Raw genomic sequence first — 12,279 nt, 5'->3', positions numbered from 1 at the left:
ATAAAATAGATGCTGCGACACAGGGGTGACTGATGCGGGAAGTACATTACTGAATTTGAAAAATGAGTACTACGCACAAAAAATGTTTCTGTCAAAGACCCCTCTTTATACATTACACAATGGAAACTAATTAAAGCCAGTACACATTACGCCGATGCACCTTGTATATACATTTTAAAGAAAGCAAAGATAGAAGCACAGTCTCCTTCTTATGACACGGGCATTTAAATCAAAGCATCCTCTACTGTCCAGTCATAGCAAGGATCGCACTCCAATATGGAAAAGCGGATGGAGCAAGGCAGACTTCTAAAATGATAATTTTAAAGGCCAAAAAACAAACCAAACTTCTGGATTTCTTTGAAGCGCATCACCACTTTGAAAAGAAACTACAAAGATAAAATATGTGAAAACATCTTGGCTAGCACTTTGGGTTAGCACATAAATCAAGCAACTGAGCGATTTGGCGGGTAACAATCTGAACTCAAATACAAGTATTCTGGCCAGAAATGTGAAGATATTTTTTCTAAGGGGAGGATGTGGTTTATGAAAGGATTTCTTTCTTGAGGGGCCACTTGGAACAACATCAATTCAGAGAGGGAAAAGTGGAATGAAACCTACATTACGGATAAAAGATTTTACCAGGAATATCAAGTTGCTGTGATGTCATGATAACGCAAAGATCTAGGACCTCTCCGGAATACCAGAAACTGAGTTACCTGCCACCAAAAGAAAATCTTTTTTTGATCAGCCTGAACCTACAGTTTAGCAAAAGCACGTGAGCAAGTAAAAAGACAAAACATGCAATCCATGCAAGCGAAGACGCACGCCAGGCTGATTTGGCAAGCCTACCAAGTGGAACTGTCAGCACAAAATGCATTGGGGTCAACAATGAAACACAAAGGCACAACTAAAGGCAAAATGAATGCCAGTTCACTCACCAATAATTTTGAGAAAATGAGGTGACCGCTGTTTTAAGATGTAGGTACCTGCAAGATATTAGAAGGAAACATGCTTTCTGTGCAGATGTAACTAGAAAAACGGTCTATCGTGAAAAAGTCACAAGAATAAAAATACTATTGGCATTGTAAATTCCTAACTGGACTCTTTTTGCCACATAAATTGAAAATGGAAAGTAAAACATTAGTTGACATAAGCGAGACGATTCAAAGCGCCATGGCTGCAGTGAGCATGAGCACGAAGGAAAGACACAGAAGTAAAAAGAAATACGCTCAGTCAAACTTATGGGCAATTGTGCAATTATCCATGTAACAGTGTCGGTGTCCAAGGCGGTAACAAAACCGCCCCAAGGCGGGACAAACATTGAGCAATTGCCAATGTCATTAAGGCATTTTTGAAAGGCAACCCAGCGAATGAAGTGAACGTGATGGGCGTGAGGTGGGCGTGGTTAAAAGCCCACAATACTAACAACAGGTCAAAGCGCTTGCACGCTCGGCCTAAAAATGAGCAGTTCTACCTCTTATTCCACCCACAGGCACTAAACTGCTTCCTGTTTAGCTGCTGAATTGCTTGGTAACAGGCACGTGGCTATATCTGAAGAAAGTGGATAAACACCTTTGAAAGACCTCTCCAAAACTAGTGCCGGTGGTAATATTGGCTACAGTTGCAACTTCTGGTGATCCCTAAATTATATATTTTTGCCTGTTTGAGAAATCAAATATTGTAAAAATAGTAATAAACTTGTCCCGTTCTGCTTAAAATCATGCTGTTTCGACAAACAATGTACATGGTGACTAAAGACCAAAAGTCTGCTAGCTTTAGGAAAAAAATGCTTATGATATCTGAAAAAACTTACAGTGCAAAGAATAAAAACATTTCTGAGCCATATCATCGTGAGAACAAAATTGTCCAGTCCAGCTCCGGGTGGATAGAGTTAATTGGTTGCAGGAGTTTAAATATCCAGTGACCGCGTGATGGGAGGACAATTGTCTAAACTAGTTCAGCAAGTTAAATATTTTGTATTTTAAAAAGAAATACTACGAATTATGCACATTTTGTCGGACTAAATATAAAGGTATAGTGGAGTAGAGTGTGTTTCTTCACGCCTTCCTACCACAACCCGCTCAGTGCTCTAAAAGCAATTCTCTTTTCTTTACAAACATTTGCATTTCAACTCGCTCGTTCAGTTTTCCTCCAATCAAATAAGAGTGACTCAGAATAAGGAAGTGCAGGTTCTCGACTGTCTAAACTTCAGCCGCCGTATCTCTTTCCCACATTTGAAGAAAACAAATGATTTCCAACGAGGCAGAAAGCACACCAGCTGTAAATGGAAAGACTGATTATTCAAACGCTCCCAAGATTACAAGGTACGAGATATTCTGTGCAGAAACAAAGAGCTTTTTCATGGCGGAGACTAGAAACACAGGATCAGACATCTATCACAAAGATATTTTTGTTAAAAATATGTAGTGGAGTTTTTGAATATTATAAGTGGAATGTAGATTCCCCGTCTATTTTTAATGCTACTATCCTCACGATACTGTTTTTCTTCACACCACTTGCACGGTCTTAAATCATAATTTCGTCTCAGAAAGAATAGGTGACAGTCCAAATGGGTTGAATGTGGTATCAAGCAATAAATCGGTAGCACTGTAGTTTTATGGCTTTGTTGTTTGTACATATATGAGCGACTTATGTTTTGTGGGAAAAATAGTTGTCTGGTAGCTCTGGGGCCAAAGGTAGTCAATGTCCAGTGACTGCGTAGTTTGTCGGAGTGTAAAGCCCAGTATGTCTTAAGTAATCCCCAGTGTGAAAACCAAAAAGTGGTAATTACAGTGTTTGTTTTTGCTAACCATGGCATTACAAACTAGGACCAGTAATATGCAAAGTAGGATTGGTGTCACCTCAAAAGCGACAGTTCGGCCCAAACTGGTTGGCTAAGACATCTCTGTACAGGAATAAAAGCAGCTCCTGATAGGTTTCTGCCTTTACAGGTGCAGCAGGGTCCCATGGCTCAGCAGAGAACAAGGCCCCCTTCAAGCTGTACCGGTCCAAGTTGGGATGGCTCACTGATGAAAACAAAAACGTAATGGATGGAATGCTTGTGTTAATATCAGCCACCGGATAACACGTTTTGTTTTGCTTCCTTTGCCACACCACCCAAAAAGGTACACTATTGGCAAATATCACTTGGTCCTACTCCAAAAGAGAATGTCTAAAAGGGATCCCACAACACCAGGTCACAATTTATATATGTTTACAGAGATTTCAAACACTTTGCTTTTCTGTTTGTGTTCAATAACTCCCAGTGCAAACGGCTAAACAAATGCAGGCTAGTATAATACTTTCTTGTTTGAGAAGAGGTAAAATCATGTGGACACTAAGGGAAACATACGTGTCTATCCAAATTTAGGTTTGAATTATTTTGAGTTGATATTGACAGGCACGATGACAACTCCTTTCCTCATGCTTTATATCTATCCCCTCACACCTTTGGGTGACGTAGGAGAAACAATTGAGATGCATTTTTAGAAAATATATTTTTTGAAGCGGGATAAATTGGCACCCTTTCACCTGGGGTTGTAGGGCACATGGGTATTCACTTTTTATTCTTGATGTGGAAACCCACATTTACATCAAAGTGCGTATTTCCTGCCTGTCACTATGTGCTAGATGTTTGTACCGTAGCCCAGCACACCCCGGTGTCTGTAAAAATATTATCTCTGAAAGCTTCCACAAAAATATGTTGTTACTTGTGTACTGGACACGGGCATATACTGTGCACCCACTAGAGTACCCAGTGTGTGCTTCTGGCTGATTTTATGCACATGAGGATGGTGAGCACGTGCTCTTCCTCTGCAGGTACTACTGCTGCATAAATGTAACACACTACTGGTGCTTGCAGAAGGTGCGTATGCGCTCACCATCTTACCACATGTACCTCCATGAAGGAAATAGGCACACACACTTGCTGCTGCCACCCTTGTAATTGAAGACAAAGTTGAGTCTGCGTGTAGAAGCAAAGACTAAGGGCCAGATGTAGCAAGGGTTTAGCGAGTCGCAAACGGCGAAAATCGCCGTTTGCGAGTCGCTAAAGCCTCATTGCTATGTAGAAATGCATTTTGCGAGTCGGAACTGACTCACAAAATGCATTTCCGACTCGCAAATAGGAAGGGGTGTTCCCTTCCTATTTGCGACTCGCAATGCAATGTATTTTCATTTGCGACCGCGATTGCGGTCGCAAATGAAAGCGCAGTTACCATCCACTTGGAGTGGATGGTAACCCAGGCGCAAATGGGAAGGGGTCCCTATGGGACCCCTTCCCCTTTGTGTCTGGAACAAAAAATAATTTTTCAGAGCAGGCAGTGGTCCAAGGGACCACTACCTGCCCTGAAAAATACCGAAACTAAAGGTTTTGTTTTTTTTTCAAAGTGCAGCTCGTTTTCCTTTAAGGAAAACGGGCTACACTTTGAAAAAAAAAGACTGCTTTATTTAAAAGCAGTCACGGACATGGTGGTCTGCTGTCTCCAGCAGGCCACCATCCCCGTGAGTGCCCTGAATCGCTATGGGGTCGCAAATTGCAACCCACCTCATTAATATTAATGAGGTGGGTCTTTGCGACCCCATAGCGACTCGCAGAAGGTGTCTGAGACACCTTTCTGCATTCCAAATTGCGAGTTGCAATTTGCGAGTCGCTGGGATTCGCAAATTGCAAGTCGCAATTTGGAAGTTTGCTACATCTGGCCCTAAGTACTTAGCAAGCGAGGAAAGGGGCAAGAGAGAACAGTTATCTAATACTGGTGGAGGGAGGAAAGGACTGTAGGTGCTTTGTGAGGAAGAGGAGCTGGAAATGCTGGCGGCCTGATTCAGACTTTGGCGAACAGATTACTCTATCACAAACATAAGGATATGGAAACAAGTGCATCTTTTTCAAGCAGAACATGATTTTTTTCCTGGCTCTCAAGTGTAAATAGAATTGTATACAAAGCGCGCATATATATGCTTCACGACCAGACCCCAGGGCATAACATTGAATAATATAAATGCCTCAAGATGCAGGTGTACTAGTCTTCATGGCTGTCTTCATTGTGGAAATGAGTGTGGATATCCCGTTCCCTTCCAGCTGAGCAAGGATTCGAGGATTGTGGCAGGTATGCTGAATGATTGATTGATGTCTGTACCTAAAGCATTAAGAAGATAACACTGCAAAGCGTCAGTGTCTTTAACGGACCTACCATGGTGGCTGCTATGCTGAAGACACAGATGTCCACCTTCCTGCCAGACATCTCTAAATATGGTAGACTGTACTTAGCTAGGGCAGTGAGTACATCCCTATGCTGACCTGGCAGAATAGAATACAGACTCACAAACCTTGTGTAAGTCCCTCAGTCTATATTGAATACAGGAGGTCTCTTTGCCAACTGGTAGGCAAGACCTAAATATTACCACCATTGTGCTGGTTCAATCATTACATAAGACTGGGCATCCACATGCCATAGGTATCAACAATATGTCAAGAATTACTGCTGTTATTCCATAAACAGTATTGTTCTTATGGTGATGCTAAAATGCAACAAGAGTTGCAACCGCAATGCCAGGGCTCGAATGATGCCAGACGTGGGCAACATCATGTCATGGGTGCACACAGTATACTGAGAGTTACCACTATTATGACAGGACCTGCTTTATTTTATGTCTTCCCACCATCATGCCATCGTTGGCAACATTACACCCACCATCATGCCATTGTTGGCTACATTACACCTACAACGGATAGCTCATCCCCCTACATGTTGCTTGCAACTAAACATGCATGCACAGAATGATGTGTAGTCTATCAAAAATATACACTGAGCACAAACCATGTCTTTCTTTATATAGCAGATACATGCATACACATTGCCAATGCAGCACCTTTCTAGAGACTCAAAAATGTTAGAAACCCATGAAACTGTTTTGCAACATAAAGGCTCCACTATTTTACACCTTCTAAAAATACCAAAGAAAATCCAGCTGAAGCTCCATCACAACATAATAATACACCTAAAAAAAGCAGTATAACAGCACATCACAATATAAACATTTCACAGCAACACAATACAACAAACCCATAAAATACTAAAAATCCATTACGAAACACAGCACAAGCTAATGCTTCACAAACAACTGCAATTTGTCTATGGTTGTGTTTTGAATTCTTGTGTTTTTGTTATTTTGTTGCTCACATGTTAATGTTTTCTTGTATTGTTTTTATAGTACTGTGTTGTCACATGAAGGTATTTTATTGGTATGTTGTGCTGCTCTTGTACTGTGTTGTCTTTTTATGTTGTGTTAGTGTGTTGCTTGTTGTGTATTCAAGTAGTTGTATGATTTTGTTATGGTTGTTTTACTGCTGTGATGTGCAGCTCTTTATATTTGTGTATCTTTTTCAGATTTGATGTGCTATTATTGTGGTTCAGTTGTGTCGATGTTGCTTTTCATGTTGCTGCATTATTTTGTGTCACAATATGCTTTATTGTGTTTTTATTGTGATAGGATGTGTTGTTGTTGCTATGTGCTTTTGTGTGCTCTGTTGTATTATTGTGCTGTGTATTTTGCTTGTAGCTGGGATTTGTTGCTCTGTAGTTATTGTCTAGTGTTGTGTGTGTTCCATATTGTATTCTTGTGTTGTGGTGTTACTGTGTTTGTCATTTTTCTGAGCAGGGCTATTTTTGTTGCCTGTTTTTTTGTGTGTAGGTTTTTGGTGTACTGGTATTGTGATTGTACTTTTGTGGGTTTTTCAAAATGTGATAAAGGTCCCCTGGGACTCAAGTAACTTACAGATATGAATGATGGACCCCTGAAGGCAGCGGGTGGGGGCCCTTAGCACCGCAGGGGCTGGCGTTACATTCCTTGTCCTAATACTTTGAAGTCACCAACTGTTCTGTTAAGTCATGAGGTAAAATATAGTTACAGCCTAAGATATCAAGGTATTCAGTGTATTTTTGTGTTTGCTTCTGTAACATTAGAATATTAAAATGAGGACACATGGGGCCAGATGCTTGGCTGGGCTCCTCTCCCAACTTATCAAACAAGGCAGAAAGCTTTACCAGCTGAGACAGAACACACACCTTTCAAAGTCTACTGTATTATAATATGTTAAAGTGTCCACTAATAGGTGGCAACAGTGGAACAGCCTTTGTAAGTCATTTGCAAGAAAAAAGTGAGTAGTTTGTGAGGAGGAGTTTAACAGATCTCCTTTATGTTGAAGTGGAAGAAGAAGCTTGTATAGATAACATCACAAATCATATTTCCCACAAGAGGTTTAGCTGCACTGCATTTTTACTTTCAGAGTTCTCTGATATGCAGGCTGGTGTTATTTGCTTTTTAGGCATGGGAGTACCTACAGTGGCATTTAAAAAAAAAAAGCCTAACCTGGAATCAGAATCCAAGTCCGTAATTATCCGAACAAGGTCTTCACTCATAATCTAAAACGTGCAGACTAGTGTGCTACCAGACACTGGAAGGGATTTGGCACCTTTTGAGATGCCTCTTTGACCACATCTTCACCAACTCCCCTAACATCGTTTTTGACACCCGTCCCTTCTGACCTGAACCAACCACTACCTCATCAAAGTCAACTACCCAGCAAGGTTAAAACCACCAACATCTCCAACAGAGGCAACACTGCAGCCCTCATCCTCCTAGACCTCTAGGCCACATTCAGCACCGTCTCCCACCCCGTCCTCATCCAGAGTCTCCGCAAGGCTGTAATCCAGGTCCTCGCCCTACAATAGATCCACTCCTTCTGACGCTGTCAAGCGGTTTGCATCCCTCCTTCCAGTCAGACTAACTAATCAGCGGAGTTCCACAGGGCTCCCACTTGAGCCCAACCCTGTTCAATCTCTTCATGACTCCTCTTGCCTCCATTATAGGATCAAATGGCCTCGGCATCATTTCATATGCAGATGACAGGCAACTCATACTCTTCCTCACAGAAGAGGCACCAACTACTCAATTAGTCTACCTAGCATGCATGTCTGACAGCAGACTGGATAAAAGAAGCTGTTTCAAGCTAAACTGAGACATAACTGAAGTAGTAGTAGTAGAAGGCAAGCATGCCTCTCTATGGACTCCTGTCTGGTGACATAACACTTTAGGACCCACACTCATCCGAACCATAGCCTCCAGGACCCTGGGTGTCATAATAGATAACCAAATCTCCATGGGCAGCCAAGCCAAAATGGTAGCAGCAACATGCATCCACACCCTCAGGATGCTCCAAAAAAATCTTAACATTTCTCCCATTGGACACCTGAAGACTAGACTACTGGAATGCCCTCTATATAGGCATTGCTGCAAAACCCACAAACAGACTTAAAGTTGTTCAAAACTCGACTGCCAGGCTCACAGTCAACCTGCCCCCATGGCCACACGTCTCCAAACAAATCACTTTCAGTAGCTCTCCACCTTCCAACTCCTTTTCCTCACATACAAAGTTCTCCACAACTCAGGTCCTGCACACCTCCACAATCATCCACATCCACAAAGACACCTCAGATTGTCCCAATAACTCCTTGCCCACAACCCCCCTTTATGGTGCCTAGAAATGGGAGGCTACACTTTCTCCCACATCTCCAACAAGACCTGTCAGTTTCCTCCTTGAATTCATAAGGGAAGTGATGACCAGGCTTTTCAACTAAACTTCTCTTACACAGTGCAGCTCTCTCCTAGGGCTCCTGGATACCATCCTGAGTGCTTAGCGAACCATACAAATCTCAACAATCTAACAGGGGTAAGAATTAACTATATAAGTGCACTTTGCAGTGCAAGAAAACATATTGAATGTTAACATGTTTTGAATTTAAAATGCTTTTGTGCTATTCATTTCTCCAGAATGCTGTAATATAATCCCAAAATGTTCTTCTATGCTAGACCCTTTGCTGACTTTGAAGACTAATAGTGGTTATTTTCAGGTCTAGCTTAGAGACAGCTTTAGCTGTGCACCTGTCCCATGTAATAAAAAGAAACATCTTAAGTAAAGAATACATACATAAAGACATGTAAAGAACCGCTTTGTGTAAGCCATTTTCATCTATTGGTTTTATCACATATTTCTTCTATCCACCACAGCATACAGCACAGGGTGGCTGGTCAGCTCACTTCAGACTTTGGCTCATATACCACCAGGCTGGGCATAATAGATTGGGCTGGTTTCAATATAAATGTTCTAAAGCTCATGGGTGACTTAAAGCAACTCTTCATAAATAATCTCCTAGTTGTAACTTCGAAGTTAAGGCACTTCAACAAGATTATAATCTAGCACTCAAAGAGAGGGGAAAAAAACAGTTAAAGAATGTTGCTTGGAAATAATTACTTGAAGCAAGTAAGTCAAAAGACTGCTCAGCCATGTGGTGTGTGACTAATGACCCCACTATTAAGGGATGAAAGTGCACCTAGATAAGAGATTGTTATTAATGAAACCGACTGGGTGGCCCATTTTCCAAATATTTATTCAATCCCTGATTTGGTATATTTGAGGCCAAATCACACAGTTGTTGAGGAATTCTCAGGAAACCACAGACGTCTATCTTTTGTCCTGGGATGAGATTAATAGGGCTTTTATTGCTTATAAGGATGACAAAGCACCAGGTCTGGACAGTATCCCTATTGATCTTTCAAAGGCTAATCTAGCATTTTTGGGGCCAATACTGACCAAGTTAATAGGGGCCTCTAGTATATCAGATGTTTTGAACTCATGGTTGAAGTCTTTGAAAGTCCTCATTTATAAGACCGGGGACCATTCTAATTCAGCTTGCTCCTGCCCCTTCTCCCTACTTGATTCTTTGGTGAAAGTCCCAAGTAGAACATTATTGGGAGAATTAGGAGAATGGGCAGAAAATAATGATATTCTGTCAGATGTGCAATATGGCTTTCGTAGGAGATGATTTAACAGGGACTTAGGGGGTCATTCTGACCCGGGCGGGCGGCGGACGCCACCCGCCTGGCGGGAACCGCCAAATGGCCGCTCCGCGGTCAGAAGACCGCGGAGGCCATTCTGACTTTCCCGCTGGGCCGGCGGGTGCCCGCCAAGGGAGCACCCGCCGGCCCAGCGGGAAAGGCCCTGCAACACAGAGGCCGGAATGGAGCCGGCGGTGTTGCAGGTGTGCGCCGGGTGCAGTTGCACCCGTCGCGATTTTCACTGTTTGCTATGCAGACAGTGAAAATCATGCTGGGGCCCTGTTAGGGGGCCCCTGCACTGCCCATGCCAGTGGCATGGGCAGTGCAGGGGCCCCCAGGGGCCCCACGACACCCGTTCCCGCCATCCTGTTCCTGGCGGTCAAAACCACCAGAAACAGACTGGCGGGAAGGGGGTCGGTATCGCCGCCATGGAGGTTCAGCCCAACCAGGGGAAATCCGGCGGGAAACCGCCGGATCCCCTTTTCTGACCGCGGCTTTACCGCCAGCCTGTTGGCGGTGCTTCCGTTGCCCGCGGCCCTGGCGGTCTTAGACCGCCAGGGTCGGAATGACCCCCTTAATCTAAACCTGTTATGTGGGAAGCATACTCAAATAAAAGAAGGCCAACTATCGAGTGCATGTGTTTATGTGGTGCATGACAAATTGTGGAAAGTACTGTCAGAGTTCGGGGATGACCCGCCGATAATATCTTTTCTTCGAGAGATGTATACAGGGAGCAGGGCTAGGATACATTATGGACTTAGGGGTGAATGCACTCGCACATTTAGCATAGAGGCAGAGGTTGGCCGGGGTGTGTTCTTGTGCCATTTCTGCTCACTCATTAGCAGCTTGGTTGCAGTTTTGACTGAGCAATGCATGGACATCCCTCAGATCAGACATTGCCCGATTCCATCCCTTCTCTATGCTGACGATGCGTGCCCATGTCTTGTATCCCCATGGGGTTTCAGGAGTTAACTCACCTGTTTTGTTAACGTATGAAGTGCTGTGATTTTACGGTTGGTGATGTTAAGCTGAGTTTCACTTCCAGTTTTTCTTACCGAGGGGTTTTATTTGAGGCACATAGTTCTTCGAAACAGGCCATTGATACCAGAAAGCTGCACTTTATAAAAACTTAATCGGCGTTGCTTAACTTTGCAACTAAACTTGGCAAAAGACCACTGATCGAAATGATCACTATTTATAAGGCTAAGTGTGTGTCTGTGGCATTGTGTGGGGCAGGAGTGCTGAGATACAGCAACATCAAGCCCCTCCAATTGGCTGAGAATGCTTTTTAGGAAGCCTCTTACTGTTCCTAAAAGCTGTTCCTCTTTTGTTTGCCACAAGGAACTTAGTGCCCCATTTTTAGCTGACACCATTGGAATTTAACCGGTTATTCTGTAGCATAAGAGCTGGACTTGCGAAGTCACAGCTTTAAATCAAAAGATTGTTAATGACTATCTTAAGTCGTCATTGTCTTAGCAATCCCATAGCTGCAAATTCATAAGACAGATCTGTTTGGAGTTAGGATGTTTAGAAAATTTTGGCTCATTACACCATAGTAATAGGAAGGAGTTAAAAATGTGCTAAACCTAGAGTTATTAAAACCCAAATGATGCTTGTTACTGATGGCATGCAACCTTATGTTAAGTCTGTTTATAACGATCAACATAGGCTAGTTTTGACGAGATTTAGACTTGATATTTTCTTTTGATTTGTAACCTTTCCTAAAACAAGTGGTTGGTGTGTCACTTTAACAACATGCCCATGTGATGGTTGATCTGATCAAAGCACTTTGAACATATTTTTTCTTATATTTTATAAGACACCTCTGAAACATTTATTCTGCCTATTTCACCTGACTATAACTCCCTACTTTATTGCTTCTGCAACAATTAGTATCTCTACCAATTTGTTGCAAGATATCTGGTTACCTTTAGTCTGGATTACTTAAATTAACCAGATTGTGATGGGGTGGCACCCTCTTCTTAAGTGCAATACTGCCATGCTGCATTTTTAACACAATGTTGTTGCATTTTATTGTATGGTTTTTAACTAAATTATGCAGTATTATTTTGTTTTTATTTATAATATGTTATTGCTAATTATTGTATGCTTTTATGATTTTTATCAGAATCAATAAAGCAAAGTATTGATTATTTGATTTTTTGATTGATCACATGCAATGTGAGTGATAGCTTTCTTTATCACATCCACCTAAAAAGAAATGTTCTTCTGTGCATGGCTATAAGACCAATACTTTTCTTTGTTAATGCTTTTTTCCATGCTTTATTTTATTGATTTTTTTTTAGTCTTACTTGTGTTTTTAAACTATATTTTCAATATACAGTCACTGACATTCAATAATACCCCACCTAAGTATTTTGA

General features: G+C 42.0%; 1 protein-coding gene across 3 annotated transcripts in view; it reads left to right on the top strand.

Annotated features, from left to right (window-relative positions):
* Nucleotides 1-12,279, top strand: part of SLC35B3 (solute carrier family 35 member B3) — a 292,399-nt gene that overhangs the window by 95,328 nt on the left and 184,792 nt on the right. The window contains exon 1 of one of the 3 annotated variants that reach the window (XM_069217176.1): nt 2,183-2,324. The exons of 1 other annotated variant lie outside the window; for it this stretch is intronic. In XM_069217176.1, coding sequence (XP_069073277.1) covers nt 2,248-2,324 — 77 coding nt within the window. In that variant the 5' untranslated portion in view covers nt 2,183-2,247. Of the gene's footprint in view, nt 1-2,182; nt 2,325-2,999; nt 3,126-12,279 lie in introns of those variants that run through there. One more of the 3 variants, XM_069217194.1, reaches the window with a different exon arrangement.

This window comes from Pleurodeles waltl, chromosome 2_1 (assembly GCF_031143425.1).
Source record: "Pleurodeles waltl isolate 20211129_DDA chromosome 2_1, aPleWal1.hap1.20221129, whole genome shotgun sequence".
NCBI classification, from domain to species: Eukaryota; Metazoa; Chordata; class Amphibia; order Caudata; family Salamandridae; genus Pleurodeles; species Pleurodeles waltl.
The sequence above is the reverse complement of the archived record's forward strand: the minus strand, read 5'-3'. Positions and strand labels throughout refer to the sequence as shown.